Source organism: Paramormyrops kingsleyae, unplaced genomic scaffold, assembly GCF_048594095.1.
Source record: "Paramormyrops kingsleyae isolate MSU_618 unplaced genomic scaffold, PKINGS_0.4 ups232, whole genome shotgun sequence".
NCBI lineage: Eukaryota > Metazoa > Chordata > Actinopteri > Osteoglossiformes > Mormyridae > Paramormyrops > Paramormyrops kingsleyae.
Window position 1 is genome coordinate 11,516 of NW_027326170.1, and position 24,932 is coordinate 36,447.

Here is a 24,932-nt window from a genome sequence, read left to right on the forward strand (position 1 = left end):
GTAGGGTTCTTAATAAGAATGAGAATGGGAGGGGGGTTCCTGAAATACGCTGGGGAGGAGAGGCCTTGATCATTCACTATCTGTTGTCAGAGCACCTGATTATGAGTATCCCCCATCTGGACAGTTTCCTCTTCAGAATTTACTCCAGTTCTGAGAGAAGGTCTTAGCGGCTTGCTGTGGTCAACCCACAAGTTCCATCTCTTCTCACAAACTTGATAATTTTCCCTTTCGTTCTGTGTGACAGTTTGTTTATGTCGTGGTTTATCTTCAGAACCAGAACCAGTGGCAGAACTCACATAATTGCCGGTATATGCCAGAATTGTGGTCCAGTGCCAAACATGAAGTCCAGGACAAAATTAAAGACATACAGCAGAACACTCCACAGAACACTGTGTGAGAAAAAATAGGAATACAAATCATAGTGCACAAATTTACAGAAGATACAGTGCAAGTTAATCATCAGAAATGGCAAGGGCCATTTTAGTGCAAGTTGAAATGATAATGCATGTGCTATGGGTTGCAGCTGGGTGACATATTACTGAGGTACTAGGCAAGTTTATTTAGGAGTTGGACGGCTACAGGGAAGAAGCTGTGGAGATGGCATGAGGTCTTGGTCATGGTGCACTTAAACCTCCTCTGTGATGGCAGTTCTTTGTCCTGGTGGTGAAAAGATCTTCAAAATTCAAGGTTCATTCAAGATTCAAGCACTTTATTGTCATTGTGTAACACAACAAATTACTTTTATGACAACCACAAGGTCCATTTATAAATACAAAATAAACAAAATAAAAATTAAATAATCATACAAAATATGTCAAAGCATTTGCAAAGATGGCATATGCAGTGTTGAATCTTCAAACAGATTATTTCTAACCAAAGCAGAATTAACGAGAACAGATATTATTGCACCAGTGTACAGCAACAAAAAGTATACCATGCTGTCATGCAGTTAGTCAAGATGCTCTCTATAGTGCATCTGTAAAAGTTAATCAACAGCTTCTGTGGGAGGTTAGCTCTACTTAGCCTTCTCAGAAAGTAGAGGCGCTGTTGTGATTTGCCTACTACCACTGAGGTGTTGTCAACCTAGGAGAGATCCTCTGTGATGATGTGTGTGTGTGTGTAGTGGTGGGGGGCTCAAAGTGATTTGAATGGGCCCCCCAAAACAACAAACCTGCACCCGAACATACCTTCATTCAAACCTCAGAAATGATTGCAGGATGGACAAATGATCACTTAGAATCTTCATTTATCACCTGCCAGCACAGGTGTCCATCTCCCAGTCAGTTCTCACTTAAGTGAACAATAAATGTGAATGATTTCTCCTGGTGTACCTCTTCACCATGACCAAAACTTGCCCCTTTTTCTAAATAAAAACGCGTACTTTGAATTGCGGGCGACACTTACGTAAAAGCGAATCAGACATGCTCCATCTGCTGGATATTTCGTGTAAATACATCGGAACTGATAAGAGGGATACTCAGTGCCAGCCGGTACGTCTTTTGTGTAACACCCGAGCAGTGCACGTTGGTGTTGTTAGCGGTCAAGCGCTGTTTTAGATAAAACCCAGAATGGTGGGAAAGATAAAACGTGTCCGGCAAAAGCTCCACCAAAGGGCGGTAAAATGTAACCATGGGGATGAAGTGTCCGCAGCGCCGGGCTTGGAAAAGGCGCCGACGGCGGCCGAAGGGGATGTCCTTATTAAGTGTCCACTGTACGACAGCAATAGGAGTGCGGCCGGCAGCCCCAAGCCTAAACCAGGAGGCAGAATGAAGGTACCACTGACTAGCAGGACACAGGGACTATGGAGAAGCAGAAAGTGAAAACATTACGTCGTGACCATTTATTTGCAAGTTGTGGAGGGTTTAATGCGCCTTTAAATGCTTTTTTAGATGCCGGATACTTTTCCGTCTGCTGTTTTCGCCGGCACTGAAATCAGCCCAGAAGCTCTGGTCCAGACACTGAAGACTGAGCAGAAACCAGCAGACACTTCGAGTCACACAGGTATCTGCTGGCAACAGGTTGCACAGAAATGTCTCGAGCAGTGGGGATGTGTCTGCAGACGCTTAGCGCAGAGTTGACAACTTTAGCTGGAGTGAGATTTTCAATTCGAGATAAGTCTACACATACATTTATATGTATGTAAGAGATTTATTACCTTGTAAATCAGGGGTATATAACTAAAATTTAGTTGTATCAACATTGCATGTAATCAGTACCTGACTGTCAAATCAAATTAATTCAGTACAATTCAAAAACGTTTTGACAATGTTTATTATCACGTGACATAGAACTTCGGCCAGCTGGCTGGTGTGAGATTTTCAATTCGAGATGTCTGCACACACATGTAACAGTTGTAAATAGTCCAGTGTTTCCCCTACCATTATATTGGGGGGAGGGGGCGCCCCGCCCCGCCCCCTTGAAGGTCAAGTTAATTTAATTTAATTTTCTATATTGCGCCAGATCACAACAGAAGTCATTTAAGGTTACCTTTCCTATAGAACAGGTCTATACATTGTCCTTTTATTAAACAAACTAAATAGCCTAATGTTATTCATCTTATTTAAGCAACAGCTTGTAATTTTTGTCTGTACACGGTCGCGCAATTACAATTCTCCTCTGCTCTCTGTATCGCGCGTGGTGGAATTCCGCCCTTATGCGCACGCATAGACACGTGAGCGCACACACAGGTGAGCACACGCCCACTAGCGGACAGAGAGCGCGCATCAGAAAATATGTCGCGTCAACCATCTGAAAAGCAGACAAAAATATCTGCGTAAAAAGAAATGTTCTGATGTTTAGTTCAGTTGTTATATTGACTGCTGTCATTAAAAGAAACACATGAACACCATGAATCCCGGCGGTGTCCGTCTGCTCCCCAAAGCTGCAAACCTAGGGGCAACACTGTCTGCTTTTGTATTTAACCATGTACCTTTGATGTAGCTAATTTTAGGTTTTATAATGGAATTTAGATTTGCCGTAAGATTTCCAGCGTGAGTCTGAAAGCGTGAATGTCATGCCACATGCTTGAGATTTGGCAGCCATGAAAACGCACTTTTTGTTTCACCTGAGTTTATGTATATAACAGATAACATTACTTTATACATATGTTAAAAAGCAGAAACTTCAACGAACATGAAATCAACAGTAAACTACGTCTATACCGTGCATTTCAACCTATATACCGCAAATGAAGTACGAATTAGCATATACAGGTTAAAATGCACAATAATTTCTTGTCATATCAGCGCAAATGCACATAAAATACGTACGCATTTGCGCTGTTCCAGCAATCGTATATAGTATATGTTTATAACAGTTAAGGCAAGACCAATATATATATTAGTAATGTGTATGGAAAGTAGCAATTGCGTATGTATGGCATGTTTATAACTGCTCATCTTATGACCAATATATATATTCCACAAACTAGATCAGACCAGATATATATATATATATATATATATTGTGTATATATATATATATATATATAATAATTTCTCTAGCGTATAAATGAACAAAAACATACTTTTTGAGAATTTTACAACTGAAATTCCGCTGTAACACACAGTTTGGTCACGTGTTTCCTGTGGAGCTCCACTTTACGCCCCTTAAAATCACGTATTTCCTGTGGAGGTGACGTATTTCCGGTGGAGCTCCACTCTACAGGCGTCTGCAGCTGGACCCTTCTCCAAGTCGTTGATGAAAAAAACACGTTGAATTACACTTATCGAATAATCCAAAATTAAGTTCCAAAACATACGTATTTTAAAGTGCATGTTTATAATTCAACCACATGAATTCAGTTAATTTAATTTCGCCTCAAAATAAATTTCAAAAGAACAAATTCAGTTGAAAATATCCCATGTGTTTTATTCGCATCTTTATTATTCAAGCAGGAACATTCAGTCCTCTTATTTCTACTTTACAATATTCAGTCCCGTTATTATCGCTGTTTCAAATACGCTGCCACAATTTCAGTGGTTTAAAATACGGTCCGAAATTCAACCCTCTACATCGGGGACTAGCAGGATGAGCGATAGACTGCCGATAGAGTTCTCTTCGATAGAGTTATCTACGATAACTTATTGCTCCCCCCAAATAATAGGATTTTATGTAAGTAATTCGCTAGCTGCATTAATTATCACCAAACTTATCTTGCTAACGTAAGATGCCTGCGGGCAACTACAAGCTGCAAGCTGGCCAGCTAGGTAGTTGGGATGGGATATAGTAGTCGACTTGGGGACTGACAGGTCCGCGATGTCGCCGATGAAACCAGAAGGGACCTTAATGCACTTTGAAAGTATGATATGCCTAATTAATTAAGGAAAAGACTGTGAATTAAGATGAAACCGCATCCTGTTTATGAACATTCATATCGTCATCAGTGTTATAAGAACATAAGAACTATACAAACGAGAGTTGGCCATTCGGCCCATCGAGCTCTCTTGGGGAGAACTTAACTAATAGCTCAGAGTTGTTAAAATCTTATCTAGCTCTGATTTAAAGGAACCCAAGGATTCATCTTGCACTACGTTATCAGGAAGACTATTCCATACTCTGACTACACGCTGTGTAAAGAAGTGCTTCCTTAAATCCAGTTTGAAATGTTCTCCCACTAATTTCCACCTATGGCCACGAGTTCTTGTATTTGAACTAATGCTGAAGTAACTATTCGGTTGAACAGCATCCAAACCTGTTAGAATCTTATAGACCTGGATCATGTCCCCCCTCAGTCTCCTTTGCTTGAGGCTGAACAGATTTAGCTCAACTAACCTTTCCTCGTATGACATTCCTCTAAGACCAGGAATCATTCTTGTGGCCCTACGCTGCACCTTTTCTAAGGCCGCTATGTCCTTTTTAAGATATGGTGACCAAACCTGCACACAATATTCTAGGTGAGGTCTCACCAAGGAATTGTATAATCTTAGCATTACCTCCCTTGACTTAAACTCCACACACCTGGAGATATACCCCAACATCCTATTGGCCTTTTTTATTGCTTCCCCGCACTGGTGAGAATGAGACATGGAAGCATCAACATACACACCAAGGTCTTTCTCATAATCAGCTACCTTTATTTCCGTAGGTCCCATAAAATACCTGTACTTTATATTTCTGCTCCCTACATGGAGTACCTTACATTTGTCTATGTTAAATTTCATCTGCCAGGTGTCAGCCCAGTCACTAATTAAATTTAGATCCCGCTGTAGCTGCTGAGCCGCTAGTTCAGTATCTGCTACACCACCCACCTTGGGGTCATCTGCAAATTTCACCAGTTTACTGTATATAATGAACACTTTATTAATTAAATTGTTTTTACGCCTCCCTCAACTTGCTCTTTTGTAGAGCAAGTTGTCCGCGAAGGGCAGCCACCCGTAGCAGCGCCCAGGTAGCTGGGGGTTGAGGGTCTTGCTCAAGGACCCGCAGACGTGCTGAGGCTGGGCTTGAACCGGCGACCTTGTGATTACAGGCACACGGCTTAGCCCACTGAACCACACGCTGCCCATTGTATATATTGGTGTCTATATCATTTATGTAAATTAGGAACAATAGTGGTCCTAAAATTGAACCCTGCGGTACCCCACTATGAACGCAGGCCCACTGTGACATTGAGCCTCTTATAACTACTCGCTGCTTCCTATCCGTTAACCAGTTATCAATCCAGGTCGCTACAGTTCCTAAAATACCTGTCGCTTTGAGTTTAAGTGAGAGCCTCTTGTGGGGGACAACATCAAAAGCCTTTTGGAAATCTAAGTAGATGACATCATAGGCCTTCTTATCATCAACTTCCTGAGTAGCTTCCTCAAAAAACTCCAACAGATTTGTTAAACAGGATCTACCTCTCCTAAATCCATGCTGGCTATCCCTCAAAATGTTATTTGAGTCCAGGTAATCTACCATTTTCTCTTTGATTATAGCCTCCATAACTTTACCAGTTATACAAGTTAGATTGATTGGCCTATAGTTTGACAAATTACTTCTATCCCCTTTTTTGAAAATGGGCGTTATGTTGGCATGCTTCCAATCAGAAGGTACCACACCTTCAGATAACGATTTTTGAAACAGTAAAGTTAAGGGTCGGCAAATAATATCCCTCATCTCTTTTAACACTATTGGTAAGATGCCATCAGGGCCCTGTGATTTATTTATTTTGAGCTTAGCTAGGCTTTGCAAAACATCAGCTTCAGTTATATATATATTAGTTATAGACGATGTTGGATTAGTAATAAGAACTGGTAAGTTACTAGTGTCCTCAACAGTGAATACCCGTGCAAAACTATCATTGAACTCATTTACTATGTCAATGTTGTTTTCAATTATAAGACCCTTACTATCCTGCAGATTACTAATTTCAGCTTTTAGAGCTCTTTTAGAGTTAAAATACTGGAAGAAACTTTTAACGTCATCCTTAGCCTCCAGTGCGATCTTCCTTTCGACATTCCTTTTAGCTCGTCTAATGTCATTTTTTAATTCAGCCTGTAGATTTAGATACTCTTGCTTTATTCTGTCATCAGTTATTTTCCATTTCTGGAACAAAGCCCTTTTCCTCCTTACTTTATACTTTATTTCCCTAGTAAACCACCTAGATTTATTCTTGCTGGAAACAGGTATGAAGTCCTCTTGTACTTGCAATAATGTGCTTTTAAAAAATTCCCATGCCTCTTCAACAGTTTTGTTATTTAACTCCATCCAGTTCACAGTTTCTAGTTTTAATCTCATACAATTGAAGTTAGCCTTCCTAACATTATATATTTTTGATTTGGACTTTGCTCTACGGGCACTAAACTTAACCTCAAATTTAACCATGTTATGATCGCTACTGTCAAGTGGTTCTAAAACGTCTAATTTAACAATCCTGTCCTGGTTATTAGAGAAAACAAGATCAAGAATGGCATCTCCCCTGGTAGGGGTGTTAACAAACTGAGTAAAAAAACAATCCTGTACTAATTCCACCATCTCAAGTTCATTTTCAGAAGAGCCAGCAACAATGTCCCACTGCATCCCCAGTAGATTAAAATCACCCATAACTACCACATCATTTTTATTGCTCATAATCCTAATATCACTGTATAACAATCTGCTTTCCTCGGCAGCTACATTAGGTGCTCTGTAACAAACACCGACAATTAGGCTATTTGGGTTTTTAGCATCTAATTTTACCCATATAGCTTCCGTACTTTTACTTATATCAGTAAGCTCCCTTGCCTGCAAGTTTTCCTTTACATATACTGCAACACCACCTCCCTTCTTACCTATACGGTCTTTACGGAACAACGTGTAACCATCCATAATTCCATATTATATTCTTGTCCATCCTTTTCACTCAACCACGTTTCAGTTATTGCTATAATATGATAATCATCCGATGAGATAAGAGCCTCTAAATCATGAATTTTATTCCTAATACTCCTGGCGTTTAAATACAGACAACAAAGGGTAGGCCTATTACAGTGCCTACTTATAATATGATTTTTTGGGCCTTTCCGTTTCCCCCCAGTTACATACTTAACTAACCTCCCTGCCCCCCCCCCAGTCCCTAGTTTAAACATTCCTCAACTACTCTACAAATACGCCTTCCCAGTACACTGGTTCCCCTCCGGTTCAGATGCAACCCATCCGGCTTGAACAGGTTATGTTTTCTTACATAATTAATAGTTATAATGCACTATTTATACAAATTACATCAAGGTATGAGTCAGTTGCTGGTGCCCTTACCATTATACCTGTTGCCAGCAGCTTTCATAACTGACTGTCGTTATCATAAATTTATCACGCTGATTTAAACTTTTGGTGTGTAAACCTTGTAGTTGCCCGCAGGCATCTTACGTTATGGTAAGCATTTGCATTATACCTTGTGTAGAGAGAGCGAGAGGGCCTGAGTGCATGAGAGGTTTATCCTCTTTCTAATTGTTCCCAACAGGCATGCTTTCATTTGTATTAGTTTATTTAATTAACATTATTTTCTGTATTAATTCTCATTTATGTTCAGTTCGAATAAAGTGTGTGTTTTTCCTCTGGCCCGTTGCTGTACTGCACACACGGGGAGAGAGCGAGAGGGCCTGAGCACATGAGAGGTTTATCCTCTTTCTAATTGTTCCCAACAGGACTCAATAAACCTAAGGAACAACAGCGGAATCTGCTTTATCCCTTTCTCCTGCACCTCACACACCTGATTACACCCACAAACACAACACAGAGTATAGGCAGGAATTCACCGGTTACACAGGCAAAACCCATGGATTATGGACAGATGGTGCTTCTCCTAGAAATTAAGTTATTCCAGAAGTTGCCACAGGGGGCACAAGTAAATTTTTTTATGGTCCAAACAGTCCATGGGATGTAATGTACCTCAGTTCTTTGTGAAGCTGCAGTTGTAGCTGTGATTTTCAGTGACTTTCCTTTTGTGTCTAGATAGGGGCAGTCATCTCAAAGTTGTGTGAACAGCTTACAGAGGTGTGTGGAGTGTTTTCCTGGTATTTATTTGGTTCAGAGACACAGCCACTGTGTTCACCGCACAACCCTGGTCTGGTTTGTTTTGCCAAGACAGAGTGAGCAGCATTCTATGCTGTTTTGCCAGCAAGGGACACTGTGCCCTTGGGACCTGTCGATTTGGTCGTGAGATGACCCTTTATTTTCTATGAAAAAATTAACATATGTATAGTATACTGTATAATAATTATATCGTCTTTAAGTCGTATATGTCTTTCAGTGCAGAGTCCCAGACTATAGGGTACCCTTTGGTAATTCTCCGTTTAGTGGCTCAGCTTGGCTGTACCTTGCCCTGGCTGACATATCTCAGGGAAATTAGTTTGGTACAGTCATGACAAATGTTTCATCCCCAAAAAGACTATAATTACAGATTAAATGCTACTGCTTTAGAAGATGAGTTGAGGTTTATAGAATGAGGGGAGGTGAATGTAATAAATTGTTAAATTTATGGGGGGTTCAAAATTTACCTGATAAGAAGAATTTTAACCGATTAGTACTATCACTTAAACGGTTAATAAAACGGTTAAAATATTTGCAGTGTAGTACATGCATAGAACAGAGAGCGTAAAGGAAATAAACTCTTGGATGCATAGCCTATCAACTCATGAGGGCGTGCCCACACGTGCAACCAACTACGTTCATTAATTAGGCTAAATTAAATATGCTCGATACAGCCGATAGTGGTGCTGGTTTTGTTACAGCACTCTCCATACTATGTATTAAAAAGTGTGCAGGCCACTTGCAGTTTATTTGAGTCTCATATAGGGATGTTAACCGATGACCGTTTGACCGGTGGTTGACCGTATCAACGTTAACCGGTCAAAGTTGTCGGTAGTCGGTTAAAAAAAAAAAAGTGATATCTAAATTAGGCTATTATAGACAGTGGACTATACGCTACTACAGTTAGCCATCTCATTCCTCATCTTTTTGTGTTAAGTGAACAAATTATCCCTCACACTCAATTTTTCATAACTCGCCTGTTTGTACTTAATAAACCAATAAAAACATTTGGCGCGAGGTCACAGCGTTTGGGTTCGCGCGCTCACAAGGTTTGCGAAAAGTAAAGGCAACAGGCTAGACACTTGTCTTTTTGAAAAATAAAAAAATAATATTAATTATACAACAGAGTTGTCCTGTCCGTTATTAGAAGGCACACAGTGAGTTAGACCTGCCTTGGCCGGTGCGTCTTTTACGCATTCTGAAGGTGCCTGTTTTATCCATTGGTTTTATCATGTTGCAGTCTATTAGGCAACATTCCGCATAAGATGGGCTTAGATTTGGAAATACATTACATCTACATTTCAGTGGTAACCGATAAGGTGATGATGATCATCATCTTTCTTTATTATGGTTAGCACTACCTCAACTAAAGCGGCGTCTCTTCGGAGCTGTCATTTTCTTAAATGAGCCGTGGCAATGTTTCAAATGAGCTTCTAACCTAGACAAACGCCTTTATTTTCAAAGCGATCACCTTGTACCCAAACCATTTGAAACTAAGGAGCCATTTGTCCTACGATTACATACAACAAGCTCTTCGGCGCCGCGTTTGCGGGACTCATGTTTCGCGCTGTAGGGGATTTTAAAAAAGTGACATGAGTGGCAGTGTGTGTGTGTGTGTGTGTGCGGGAGGCAGAGCGGCAGAGAGATGCGACAGAGTTGCGAAATTGCAGGCGCGGCTCGAAATGGCTGTTATTTCAAATAGCGTACCATATTTTAAACTAATCGGTTAACCGGTTTCAACCGGCTACTGAGGCTCGGTGGTCGGTCAAGAATTTTTTTAGTTTTTGCCATCCCTAGTCTCATACAAAAAAACAAAATTTTGTTACATGGATGATGTAGGCTGTGCCGCACCCGCTAGTTAAGAAGACTTGGCGCTGGAGGATTAAATGTATGGTTAATTTTTGTGAAAGTTTGGCAATTTACATAAATCCTTAACTGTTTGCACTTCGACTGCGGAGCGTTCACTATCCGAAATGAACATCTCTAATAAAATGTACAATAATTTTTGAGAATATCATTTCATATCGCAGTCATAAAACAATTACACGGATATACACTCACCTAAAGGATTATTAGGAACACCATACTAATACGGTGTTTGACCCCCTTTCGCTTTCAGAACTGCCTTAATTCTACGTGGCATTGATTCAACAAGGTGCTGAAAGCATTCTTTAGAAATGTTGGCCCATATTGATAGGATAGCATCTTGCAGTTGATGGAGATTTGTGGGATGCACATCCAGGGCACGAAGCTCCCGTTCCACCACATCCCAAAGATGCTCTATTGGGTTGCGATCTGGTGACTGTGGGGGCCATTTTAGTACAGTGAACTCATTGTCATGTTCAAGAAACCAATTTGAAATGATTCGAGCTTTGTGACATGGTGCATTATCCTGCTGGAAGTAGTCATCAGAGGATGGGTACATGGTGGTCATAAAGGGATGGACATGGTCAGAAACAATGCTCAGGTAGGCCATGGCATTTAAACGATGCCCAATTGGCACTAAGGGGCCTAAAGTGTGCCAAGAAAACATCCCCCACACCATTACACCACCACCACCAGCCTGCACAGTGGTAACAAGGCATGATGGATCCATGTTCTCATTCTGTTTACGCCAAATTCTGACTCTACCATTTGAATGTCTCAACAGAAATCGAGACTCATCAGACCAGGCAACATTTTTCCAGTCTTCAACTGTCCAATTTTGGTGAGCTCGTGCAAATTGTAGCCTCTTTTTCCTATTTGTAGTGGAGATGAGTGGTACCCGGTGGGGTCTTCTGCTGTTGTAGCCCATTCGCCTCAAGGTTGTGCGTGTTGTGGCTTCACAAATGCTTTGCTGCATACCTCGGTTGTAACGAGTGGTTATTTCAGTCAAAGTTTCTCTTCTATCAGCTTGAATCAGTCGGCCCATTCTCCTCTGACCTCTAGCATCAACAAGGCATTTTCGCCCACAGGACTGCCGCATACTGGATGTTTTTCCCTTTGCACACCATTCTTTGTAAACCCTAGAAATGGTTGTGCGTGAAAATCCCAGTAACTGAGCAGATTGTGAAATACTCAGACCGGCCCGTCTGGCACCAACAACCATGCCACGCTCAAAATTGCTTAAATCACCTTTCTTTCCCATTCTGACATTCAGTTTGGAGTTCAGGAGATTGTCTTGACCAGGACCACACCCCTAAATGCATTGAAGCAACTGCCATGTGATTGGTTGATTAGATAATTGCATTAATGAGAAATTGAACAGGTGTTCCTAATAATCCTTTAGGTGAGTGTATTTCCCCTTGTAGCAGAGCGTGCAAGTGGTTGAGAGTGCACGTACTGCAGCCAGACCCTCTTGTAATCCGTGGCAGGAGGGCAGTTCATCACAGCGTAAGTCGGGGTATTTTGTACTGCATTCGAAAAATGGCTGTAGTATATTATTATGTTGTGCATGTGCGATTCTTACTACGCCTGTCAGCTGAGATCAGGCTTTTTCTTACTTTCAATTCGGTATACGGATATTATAGTGCAGGGAGGTTCAGTAAAACATTTTTACTCTGTCATAGGGTGGAAAAAATATCAAATTTTGCTATTTTTATTATTACAAATTATTTTTTTAAAAATCTTAAACTTTCTGTAAGGGACGGCCACTAGCCATGTCCAGACCATACCTGTGCCATGCCCATTTCTACCTGACAGCTGTATTTTGAGTATGCTTAAGCCGATCAGCACCAAACTTGAATTTGTACTGTAGGACAGTACTAGGGAAAGGCCTTCCAAATTTGATGCTGGTCAGTCAATAGGGGGCGCTACAGCAATGTCACATGTGTCTCTAAATCTGAAAATCCAGTGCCACTTCTTCTGATATCTCCTTGTTATGATCGCGGGGAACGACGAGCGGAAAAGCAGGCGAAAGAGCCGTAAATATGGGAATACGGGGTTTATTCCGGACAGACAGGCCACGAACATTAAACAATACAATGACTAATCTAGGAAGACTAACTCAGACGCGGACTCAATACACAGGACAAGCCAAGAGAAACAGGAAACAGGTGGTGGCAATCGGGAATTCACACGAGGTAACGAGGTGGACGTGGCACACACGAGGATCAGACGAGCTGGGCGTAACAGAACCCCCCCCCCCCCCAAAGGCGCGCACACCGTGCGTGCCCCAGGGGAGGCGACGGACGAGACGAGGGAACAGGACCTGAAAGACAAAACCAAAACATCAGCGGGGCACCGGAAACAGAACAGACACGCAGAACAAACACAAGGGCAGAAGCCAGGACAAGACCCGACACAGAACGGGAAATGTAGACAAACAGATCAGGAAAGGAGACGCAGGAGAAGGGGAGAAAGCCGGAACAAAAGGGCCAGGAGTGAACCCGGAGGAGACCGCCAACCCAGTGGACCCGCAGGACCCGAGCGACGGCCAGGGGACGCACGTGCGAGCCAGGGGGCAGGGCGGCAGGACCCGGGCCTGACGCCTGTGTCCCCTCCCCTTACGGGACACGGAAAGGCGGGGTCCTGGGGAGTGTCGGCCTCGCTGGGACAAGGGCGATGGAGTCACTAGAGCCGCAGCGGATGGAGACTCGGGCGGAGCAGGGGGCGTGGCGGCAGGTGGTGCAGCCGGAGCCACGGGCGTGGTGGCAGGCGGTGCAGCCGGAGAGGCAGGCAGGACGGGCTGGACAGGCAGGACGGGCTGGACAGGCAGGACAGGCGAGCCGGGCTGGACAAGCAGGACGGGCGGGGCCGCGGGCAGAGCGGCGGCCTCAGGCAGGGCCGGTGGCGCCTTGAGCATGCTGCCAGCAGGTGGCGCCTTGGGCACGCGGCCAGCAGGGGGCGCCTCGGATGGTGCCGCGGGCAGAGCGGCGGCAGCAGCAGCAGCACTTCACCCAGCCCGTCCCGGTCAGGCGCTTCCCAGCGAGGCTGGGTCCCTTTAAGGGATCGCAGGACCCGCGGGATAGCGTCCAAGACAGACCCGATCCCCACATGTTCCAGGCAGCCACCCTGGAACATGGAGGCTGGTGGCGATGGTAACTGCGCCGCTGTGATGATCCCCAGGGGCTGCTGAATCAGGAGGGGTTCCTCCTGACACTCCGCGGGGAGAGAGACTGTGGAGAGATAACAAGCCCCCAAGAAGATTGTCAGGGCGGCTTCCTCTCCTTTTCCTCTCCTTTTCCCCTTCGCCTCTTTTTCTTTTGCCGGCCGGGACAGGTAGGTGGAGGCAGGGTTGCCTCTGTCCCTGTCACGTCGCCGATGAGCCGCTGAAGATTGATGCGCACTTCCGCCAGTGCATGCGCTTCGTTGAGCGGGGTAACCTCTTGACGGAGGGTCCAGCTCTGGTTGGCCAGATCAGCCAAGCGGGGATCCGTTTGGACCTCTGGCTCATCCCGCCAGTACGCCACCTCATGCAGCAGGATGAGCCATGGGTCTTCTTCCAGCTGCGGTGCGTCGTTCGGGAGATTAGTCATTCTGTTATGATCGCGGGGAACGACGAGCGGAAAAGCAGTCGAGAGAGCCGTAAATACAGGAATACGGGGTTTATTCCGGACAGACAGGCCACAAACATTAAACAATACAATGACTAATCTTGGAAGACTAACTCAGACGCGGACTAAATACACAGGACAAGCCAAGAGAAACAGGAAACAGGTGGTGACAATCGGGAATTCACACGAGGTAACGAGGTGGGCGTGGCACACACGAGGATCGGACGAGCTGGGCATAACACTCCTGACCCGTTAGTCCCAATACAGGCAGCCATTCCCTATAAGTGAAACTATTAATCTCCACCGACTTAGATCTTTTGCTAATTTGCATAATTTGCAATAGGTGGCACTACAGCAATGTAACATGTTCCTAAACCTGCAAAACCAGTACAACTGATATTTTTCTCATTTCTGTTTGAGTAACATATTACTGGTCAAAATCCTTTGTACTGTAAGTTCTGTGAGTCATGCCAATTCAAGATATCTTTACTGACCAATGACAGTCTTTTGCATTTCCTTGTGATGTTTAAAAACTCTATAAATTACATATTTCTATTACTCCTACAATCTCCACCCCACCTAGGTATTTATGGTAGCAGGTTAATCAGGACACCGCTCTTATGGATGACTCATCAAAAAAGCTTGACTTGCTTGTAGAGTATAGCCACCAACCACGCCCAAGCTACACCAGTCCCATGCCCATTTCAACCAGGCAGTTATATCTCAGGCACGCTTCAGCCAATCCTCACTAAATTTGACACTGTACTGTAGTACTGGACTCCAGACAGACCCTCCAAGGTGCTGATCGGTCAAACGGGGGTGCCGGCCACTGTCCATATCTGTCTATGGCCCACCTTGGCTAATTCAGCTGAAATGTTCTTATTTTTCATAAAACCTTCTCACCATTCCCTTCAAATGAGTCCATATTTTTAATTGACTTTTATTTTACTGCCATTTCATTCATTCATAAGCCAGGCAGTGCACAAAGCAGTGTTTTGACATTTTTAATAAATTGGCCAGCAGGTGGAGTCAGTGCTCCATTTCATAAACACCATTCAATACTTTCAGGCCTTCTCCTGTCTAAATGAACAGCCTGCAAAAGGACAAAGCATGATTGTACTGCTGTTATATGGAGCTGTCCCCCAACAGAGCAATGTTGTTCTGAATATGCAAGCCAGTTAAAGTTCACACAGCCAATACAAACAAACCTTAACTTGTAAGATCTAGACTTACCACATTAGGTAGGAAGGTGCGTATTTCTAACTAGTACTCTAATCCAAACCAGACATTCAGTCGGGCTCAGTCACTCTACCAGAGGGTTCTACATTCTGTCCTACACAAGGTTACATCTGCTGACCTGTTAGGCCTAGACTCAAAGATCGTCATCCTGTTACAGGACTATTTAGTTCTGTCTGACTTTTTAATACACTGGCCACCAATGACACTCAGTACTCCAGTTCTCCAACATTACTCCTCTACTGGATGATCTTCCTACGCTTTGGACCCTTCAGTCACTGCTTGCAGTTACTAGTTATTATTATTATTATTATTTTTATTATTATTATTATTATTATTATTATTATTGTTGTTGTTGTTTACCTCATTTAACGTTGTTTTCTGAGTTCGCAATTTTTCTAAACAAGTATTCCGTTTCAGAGGCAGGCTATTTGCATAACCGTTCGACAAAGAAAACGTTTCAAGTCCCATCCCAAAGTACTGAAGTACCAAAAATGTAAATGTCCCCACTTGCACTTTTGTTGCTGGAACTTTTGGTATGGCTCTTTTGGTTACCCTAATTGAATGGCCAATCGAGCATTTCCTTTCTTTTTTCAAAAGTTGGTATGCTGGTCATATGGTTGGCACAGTCATGTTTTGTTGTGTTGTTTTGCAGTGGGTGAAATAAAAAAAATAAAGAAAAAAACTATTACAGAGAATTGTGGTCTCAATTTTAAGCTAAAGAATCATGATTCACATTTTTTTTTCAGAATCGTACAGCCCTACAGCAGACACCACTGGGGGGTATCAGCGAGTTCTGAGAGAGGTTTGGGAGATTTTGGAGAGCTTTGATGAGACAGGGTTTTCTGTGCATTGATGGCTGTGAATCAGGAATCTGTCCAGGACCAGACTCATCCTGGCTGCTGCTGTATACCTGGGATCTGTGTGTGAATACCTCCCATATCGCCCCGCTGAACGTTTCAAACTGAGCAGACAAACTGAACCCAAAGTGCTCTAATTGGCTGCATTTTAATTAGCATGCTGTGTCTTGTCAACTGTCTGGTACCTTCAGCCTTTCACTTTAGATCCTTGATTCTCCGGGTGACTGACAGTGGAGGTTCTAGAATATTTCAACAATGGAGCCAGCTGTTTTGCTAGGGGGGGCAGATGCATTTGATTATGTCTTCCAAGTATTACTTACACAGGATTCCCAGCATTAAGAAGCAAAACACAATTTTGAAAACCGATTAGTTATTTATGCAAGGCTTTGCAGTTACATTTAACAGTTTTTACAATATGTAACTTACTTGTTCAGATTGTCTTGGTTCCTCAAGCTTGATTATGTTTTTCTATCATTAAATTCACTTTTCACTAACTGAAGCGATTCGAATACACACACCCGCTTTGAGTCCATCAGAAAATGTGCTTACTTTTGTGTTCCCACCACTGCCCAACCCTCCCCGAGGAACTGCCCCTGGTGCCTGACCTTTGTCCTTTATTCTCTCTTTTCAAAGCAATGATGTTGCCTTCCTGGGGTACTGGAATAGTGGTACACTCATGGTTGCTGTCAGGCGGTGCTATCTGAACCTGTGGATGTCAGCCTCTGACATTTGCTTTCTTCCATGCTTCCCTGCTTCATTTCCGGAATCATGTTTATTTTTTTTCTGAGCATGATGATAACTGGCCTATGAAACGTCACTGTGGCTGCCCGGTGTGGGAATAACAGCGGCTTCTCTCTTGGAGGTGAGCGCCGAAGTCGGCCTTGTTGGACGTCATTTAGCTTGAAACCTGCTGTGGGTCAATTCTGCCCAGAACAGGGTTGGAAGGGGGACCACCGGGCTTAGATCTAGATCAAGGTTACACTGTGGCTTGCTGGTGGGCGACCATGTTTTTTGTGAGGCTGCATTTTCAGATAACTTAGGAAACTTAGGAAAATGTTATGTGGTGCATGTCTGTCTGTGTGGGTATTGGTGTGGCGCCACATGAGATAAGGGGGAATCGGGTCAGACAGTCATGCTCTGAGACATTCTGGCTCTATCTGCTTCCCGCACGGTACATCATGGACGGTGGGGGCGGCGGCAGCTGCGGCCCCCATCCCCTACCCACGGACTCAGTAGGTGATTGGGGCTCTCTGAAGTTCGTGGATGTGTATTTTTAAGCACACAACTCACAAGCTGACGTACCCGTCCCCCCCCCCTTTTTTTTTTTTTTTACCCCGTTGTTTTGCTGGCTTTGGTTACGCTGACAACTTCTGACATGCCCCTCCCATTTTCAAAGAGTCCCGCCCCTTTCCTCCTTAAGCCTGGAATTTCACATATCTGGTTCACCTGCTTGGTTCTTAGCGTGACCTTGGCTGATCTACCTGGCTGGTGCACAACTGACATTGAGATGACTGGCATGGTCACTTCACGAGGGCATCAAATAGGCATGGGGTATGCGCTCTGCGAGCAGCCAATCAGAATAAGTAGGGAACTGAAAGGTGGGTTGGCGTCGTACAAGAAGTGAGAAGGTCACATTCCTGCCTGGGTGCCAGCTCGTTAAATCGGTTAGGGGGTGTTTCTGGCACGGGAGGCAGGGAGGGTGGGGGGTGTAACTGGGGGTGTTCTGTCAAAGGGTGCACATGGGTTTTAAGTGGGCCTCGTTGGCTGGCTTGGCCATGACTTGGCATCCCCCCGTCTGAAACACATCGTTATGGCACATATGTGACCCCCCCTCCCCCCAAAATGGGGACCACACTGCCAAGCCTGCACTGCTGCTGCCTTGTCTCTGATGTGTTCACATGTGATTACAGTTTAGCGGCATGCCGTTTTCCTATATACTCCTGACCGAGCACGATCTGGGACTAAAATAACCCAAAAACACCCCTTCCATCTTGGGCCCCTGGAAGTGGTCAAGCAGCAAGACTTCTCATTTCAGTGATGTCTCTGTTTTACCACATGACTTATTTACCCACGTGCACACTTGGAGCACATCTCGTCAGCTGATTTTGGGAGGTATTCATTTGTGTCTTGCCCCCTGTTTAAGTTAGCTGTTGCTTTTAAGTATTGCCTGAGTTTCTGTCCACCTTCCATCATTCTGTAGTGTGTAATTTGTATTTGCATGATGATTTGAAATTGTACCAACAACCAGGACAAAGGGGACCCTCTGAGGTAGGGGTCGGCAACCCTAGGCACGCGTGCCACAACTGGCACGTGGAGGAATTTCGGGTGGCACGCTGATGATGATCACAATAGAGACCTGCACTCCCACGGGAGTACCGCGGGACCCAATGCACCGAGTGCAGCGCGGGACAAGATTTGATGGGTGAATGCGGGTGCGGGCGGTAAGGTCCTCATGTATGTGCAGGTTGCGGGAGAATAGAATTAATCACGGGACTCCCGCAAAATGGAATTATCTTAAAATTAATTTATTAAAAACAAGTACTCTATTATTTATCTACTACACAAAAGCAACAAGAACGACTAAATTAAAGACTAACGCTCTGAAGCAGTATTAGGCCAAATGCTTTTCTGTTTGACCACTTGAGAAATCAACGTTTATTATTATTTTGTTTCATTGCAATATTATTAGCCTATTTCTAACTGTTCTGAGTGTATTTCTATGTTCTGAAAAGCTCCTCGTTCATGTCCATGTTCATCATTCCATTTAATTAAACTCAAATAAAACAAATCATATTTGTTTATTTTCCGTTTCTTTTTTATATATACTCAAAAGGGAAGCAAGTGAAACAAATAACAGAGTAGTGGGCAGAAGTGGTAAAAATAAAACTACTTATATGTTTACATGCGGGATTTTGCGGGCGGGAGCGGGACAAAACTTGAATACGGGTGGGAGCTGGAGAAAATAATATATATTTTTTTGCGGGAGTGGGCAGGAGCGGGACTGAAAAATTTGTCCCGCGCAGGTCTCTAGATCATAACCCTAATTATTAAACACATAAAAAATTTTCAGACGTCTTCTATGATGTTGAAATGTCATTGGCTGTTGCTTGGCGCGCCTGCTGCTTTGGTTTGACTACTCGATGGTAGCACCCCCGTCGTTAACATGGCACGCGGACTAACAAGAAAATATATAATTGGCACTCCATGTCAAAAAGGTTGCCGACCCCTGCTCTGAGGGCTTTTAAGTATTTCCTCTGCTAACTGGTGGATTCCTTACTCAGTAGAAATGTTCTGATTTCAGTCACAGCTGAGCTTCGGGGAAGAGCGCCCTCTAAAGGCCTGAGTGGTGACCTTAGTGGCAGAGTGCTGCGGAGCTGAGTCATTGCTGAGGCTTCTGCTATTTGGTGTTTAGGGTGCCGACGCACTCCATACCGTGGTGATGAGTAAATGCCTGGCAAAGCCATTGAGCATGTGGTTCAGCTTCTCCTGGTGGAGCTTCAGTCTCCCCCTCCCCACACCTCCATATCATAAATGATGAAGCTCAACTTAGCTCCTGACAGCTGCTGACTTGCAATTTCTCTTGTTGTTAAAAGGGCTCTGTTAGCTGTAACATTGCATTGCCTCTGACTATGATAATCTGTCAGGTATAATATTGCATTACTTTGATTACCGTTACTCTGTCAACTATACCAACACATTACCTCTGACTACCGATGCGCTGTCAGCTATAACATCATGTTACTTCTGACTACCGATGTTCAGTCAGCTATAACATCATGTTACCTTCTGACCGATGCTCTGTCTGTGGAGTAAATGAGTTGGGCTGGTCCTGAAGGGGGGCAGAGGAAGGTTCAGGGAGACAATCACAGCGTCCTCTGTATCTCACTGGAGCCACCTAATTCCTCCGTCCTGTGGTGTCCTGTCTCCACGGAGCTCTGTGGTGGTATGCAGATGTCCCCTGAAGCAGGTCTGGGACCGTGGGAGGATCACTGATGGGTGGAAGGATAAGGAAGAATGGTGTTCCCTGCTGATCCCGGAAGTTCTCCTGATTATCTCAGAGATGGGTGGTGAAGCAGTGCTTCGGTCACTGTAGCTCTATGGAGCGTCCCTTGGTGCATTCTGCTCATCAGCACCAACATGGGGGCGTCCTCTCATAGTGGCAGAGGTGGGCCCCATCGATAGGCCACGCTCCCCCTCCATGGAGAACACTTCTCTTTCCTTTCTCCACCTCTTTGCACTGCATTTTGACGCTACTGCTCCCTCTCTCCCGTTTCCTGTACTTTTAATTAGTGTCAGGAATCTGTCGGTGTCTGCCATCTGCACATGCATGACCTCTGCGTAATTAGCTATGAATTAGATTAGATGCGAGTCCATTTGTGTAATGAATTCACTTATGAAGCTTCAAGAAATTTTTGTGGTTGATTTATGGCGAACTCAGTCCGGCCCATTAGAAAGTGAAATGTGGTGGTGTTGGGTGGTGCGCAGATGTAGTCCACCTGCTGGACCCAAACCCAGCCATTTGTGTGGGGGGGGCTTTAACTTATTTGCACGTGTTTGTTTGTGTTTGTTTTGGGGCTTTTGGGATTGGAACACAGGCCATAATAGGATGTTGGCATGGAAAGCAAAGTGACACCTGGCTTGTGTGTGCACGTGTGTGTTTGTAATTATTATATTGCGGGGACCAGATCTCCCCACAATGTGATAAAAACCTGTAATTTTTAACCTTGTGGGGACATTTTTTCGGTCCCCACGAGATTAACCTCAATTTTATAAAAATCTGTGAATGCAATCAAAAAACTAAAATCACCAAAAGTCTTGTAAAACTAAAAATGCCAAGTCTTGTATTTAGTTACTTATGGTTAGGGATAGGGTTGTCATAGTTAGCATTAGGGTTATGTCCATACAAATGAATGGAGAGTCCATCCATCCATCCATTATCTATACCGCTTAATCCATCTGGGTGGCGGGGAAGCTTGAGCCAATCCCAGCAATTTTGGGCGAGAGGCGGGGTACACTCTGGGCAGGTCGCCAGCCCACTGAAGGGAGAGTCCCCATAAAGATATGAACACATGGACTGTGTGTTGGTGTTTGTGTTTGTGTGTGTGTGTGTATTATGTGTATTACATTGAGGGGACCAAATGTTCCCCACAATGTAGTAAAAACCAGTTATTAGGGGTATTTTCACCATTTTTCAGGTCCCCACAAAGATCCGTGAATGCAATCAAAAAACGAAATGCTTTACTTATGGTTAAGGTTAGGGCTGAATAGGGGTTAAACTGTAAATATATAGTAAATATAAACTGTTAAGTATATAAATAGCACAATAGCAGTGGCTATTGTGCTAAGTTAGCATCTGCCTTTCATCACCATGCCTGTTAGAGGTCACTATGTTGGGGTGGCAGCGCAGGGTGGGGCATGCTGGGTGTAGGATTCCATCTGTCCATTGCTGCACTGGTGGCGTGATGATATCGTAATCCTTCCTCTGTCTGGTCATTTTCTGGACCACCCCACCCAAAATGAAGCTCCCTGTCCAGTGCCCCTTATGTCCCCCACCATATCGCGGGCTGTTCTGACTGACACACACTGACGTCTCGCTGCAGGCCCATCAGAGAAGAAGCTGCAGTCCAAGAAGCAGAGGACTAAGGAGAGGCGGGAGCGATGGCTTAGCAGTAAGTACTGCAGCGCCCCCTCGTGGACAGGCTGTGGCACATAGCCATGCTATCTGCAGGCCGTCAGGGTTAGCATTGCTCTCGTGGCCACATTGAGCGCTTACTTTGGATCCATGGATCATGCACATGCAGAGGTTCACAGAACTTGGACTAAAGTGTTGTCAGTGAATACTGAGCCAATTTTAATTTCTTTTAAAAAATCAATAAATATCCAGCTGTAAATGGAAAATAGTCTCTGCATGGATTGACCTGCACTTATTTTAATGTAACGTGTTATATTATTATACACAAGCCAGCTTGTACAGTCGTATTCCATGGAAAAGTGCTCACTAGATAAGCCCTCACCCCTATCCTGCAGAAATTAGTGCCATTAAACTAGCAAAGGAGCAGCAGGTGGCGCTGACGCGGCGGAGGGCCACGCCTGTAGTGGGGGACATGCAGCTGCTTGCTGACGCCCTGCCTGAGCTCTCCCAGCTGGTCTCCACCAGCCAGCGCCTCCCCTGCAGGAAGGCCAGCATGTGAGTACTTTCTGTTTGCCTGCTCCTTGGCTTACTTCCTGCTTCTGGGTTAGTTTTTAGTTTTTTTGTTTTGTGTTTTGTTTTGTCTCTTATGTCTTACATTCGGTTATTGCTTTTTTTTCTATTGTTCGCTTTCTTGATTTCTTCCTTTATTTTTCTGTCTTTTGGTATCTGTCTAACAGCCCGCCTCTGTGATGGTCTCAATCAAGTCCTCCCCCTGGGAGCCTTGCCATATATACAGGGGCTTTTCCCCCATTGATTTCTTAGTTATCTTTTACTGAGTGGTGTGTGCCTTAGCAGGTTAGGACACTCTGTGTCTGCGATTGGAAGGTCATTGGTTCAAATCCCAGGGTTGGCACCATTGGCAGTAACTGTACATATCGTCTGTATTGCCCAGACTTAGGCCTAATCCTAACCCCTTTCTAAATAATTGGGGATCATTTATTGATTTAAGTATTGATTGTAATCATTCTGAGGTAATTATTGCTCATCTTACCTTATTTGATTTACCATGAAGGGTGAAGAGTGTGATTTCTGTTATGCTGTTCATTCAGTCAGTTCAATTAGGGTGACTTAATTTTGGAATACTTACTTAAGGGCTTGGCTGTGAGGAGGCTTGGAAAATGCAGCCACACCCTCAGATCATGATCTTGACTCCCCTCTGGTTAAAATGCACCCCCAAAGCCAGTGGCAGCTTGTTAATGGGACCACTTGAATTTTTCATGGCAAAAATGTAATCACTGGATCAATTTTAAAAGCACTGGGCAGGTGGCTGTCCCTTGGCCTGTTCCTGAGTTTAATTATGTCCTGCATCCATTTGTTCTGTTCCCCCAGTAAAGAGTGAAATGCCATGTGCTGAATGTCTGGTCTGGTGTGGGGTGGTTGGGTGGTCACAGGGGACTGCAGCTTGTGGGTCCTTTTGGGTTAAGGTGATCATATTACCAGGCATCTGTGACAATGCCTTTATAGGTGATGCAGAGAACAAAAACTCAGGGTTTTTCTGAGCAGTCCTGTGAAGACTGCAACCTTGCAGGCTTCCTGCTGAGGGCTTCCTGCTGAGGACCTTCCTCCTCGAGCTGCAGAGATGCTGTCCTGTGTTTTACTCACTCCTGCTGCACAACAGATAAACCGCCCTTCTGGGGTGATGCACTCACTTCCAACTGGAAATGACCCATGGAGTTTCTGCAGCTCTCTTCTATATGGCCGACCTCCCCCATCTTGCTTACGTTATACAGCTCCAGAAATGAGTGATATAGCTCAAACAGTGCGCACCTCCCTACAATGTACTTTATGATGTGGCTCTCCTTCCCTGATGACTGGATTGCAGCTAATTTGAATTTGGTCCCATGTTACCCTAGAAAGTCCATCCTTCCGTGCTTCTGTTGTGTTTTCCTCCACCGTAGCATAATCGGCACTGCTGGCTTCCTTTCTGGGCTCCCGCCACCCGCTGTCCTTGTCTCCGTTATGGCTGCCGGCCCTCCTCACACAGACTCCCCATGGGATATTTAATAACCGTGTGTGGAGCAGTTGGTGCTCAGCAACCATCCACCATCTGACTCCCGTCATGGCAAGAATGTCTGGTTAGAGGAGCTAGCCAGCCCCATGTGTCAGACACGTCCACATGCATTTGGAGCGTAATTGGTCCTCCATTGAGAGCTCACAGTTGTCCATCACGGATACGTTTTAATCTCCGGGCCACCGATCCCACCTTGGGCAGCAGCGGCAGCATTGGTGGATGGTGGAAAGACACCAGGGTCACATTGAGGTCACTTGGCCATCGTTGGTGTTTCCATTTCCGAATCTCTTCCACACATGTGCTGGCTGGCTCCTACCTACCGCTGTTCGCCATGTGCCAGGCAAGCTTTCCTGCAGCGGGACTGGCGCCCGCAGTGGTCTTCTGCTGCCTGGATGCTTGTCCTGTCTTCCTACATGGTTCATGTGACTCATGCCTCTCCCCCCATCCCAGGCCTGTGAAAAAGAAGCCCGAACCAACCGATTACAGACAGATGAAGCCAGTACAAAAGCGGAAGCTTCTGTAAGTACTCAATCTGGCCTGGTCTGCTGCACAGCATTCTGGCTCATGTTCACCAATAAAACCAGGAGTAACATTTTCTTTAGTTGTTTGATGTGATGTCCAGAGCCCCCCCCCCCCCCCCCCCCATCTGAATCCAGTCACTGTCACCCTCATGAAGTTCGAGGACATTTGCACCTGTTCCTATAGACATGTTGCTCACACCAGTGATCTTTCTTTTTCCAGGGAAACAGAAAGCTCCAGGTTCAGCGAGATGCTGCAGAATCCCGCCTTCAGAGCGAACCCACTGTATGCCATTGGCGAGCACCTGAGGAAGAGGCTGAAGGAAGAAGAGGAGAAGAGTCCCAGGTAGCCTCAGGAAGCCTGATCTTGCCACGGATGCGCATGAACTTTGGTGTGCAGTAGACAGGGGTCAGTGTTTGAAAGTGATGCCCTCTCTTTGAATGCCGGAGAGATGATTGTTCTCACAGGAGGTAATGCCATGTGATGATCTTCAGAGAGTGGGTAGCATGAGGCTTTTACTCCAGGCTACCTTATGGTTTCCCCACTAGCCAGTGTCATCATGGAGTCATGATTGATATATTTTTGGAGAAATAATAAATATATGAATATCCTTAAAAACACTCAGATGCACTTGTGTATTTTAATTTTTG

At 44.5% G+C, this 24,932-nt stretch overlaps 1 protein-coding gene across 1 annotated transcript; it reads left to right on the top strand.

Annotated features, from left to right (window-relative positions):
* The first annotated feature begins 1,482 nt into the window (after nt 1-1,482).
* On the top strand, nt 1,483-24,902 carry slx9 (SLX9 ribosome biogenesis factor). The gene is made up of 6 exons (XM_023809936.1): nt 1,483-1,772; nt 1,890-2,001; nt 21,661-21,729; nt 22,088-22,247; nt 24,214-24,282; nt 24,505-24,902. Exons 1-6 carry the CDS (start codon nt 1,569-1,571, stop codon nt 24,629-24,631), a joined length of 741 nt encoding a protein of 246 aa, XP_023665704.1. The 5' UTR covers nt 1,483-1,568; the 3' UTR covers nt 24,632-24,902.
* Nucleotides 24,903-24,932: the final 30 nt, after the last annotated feature.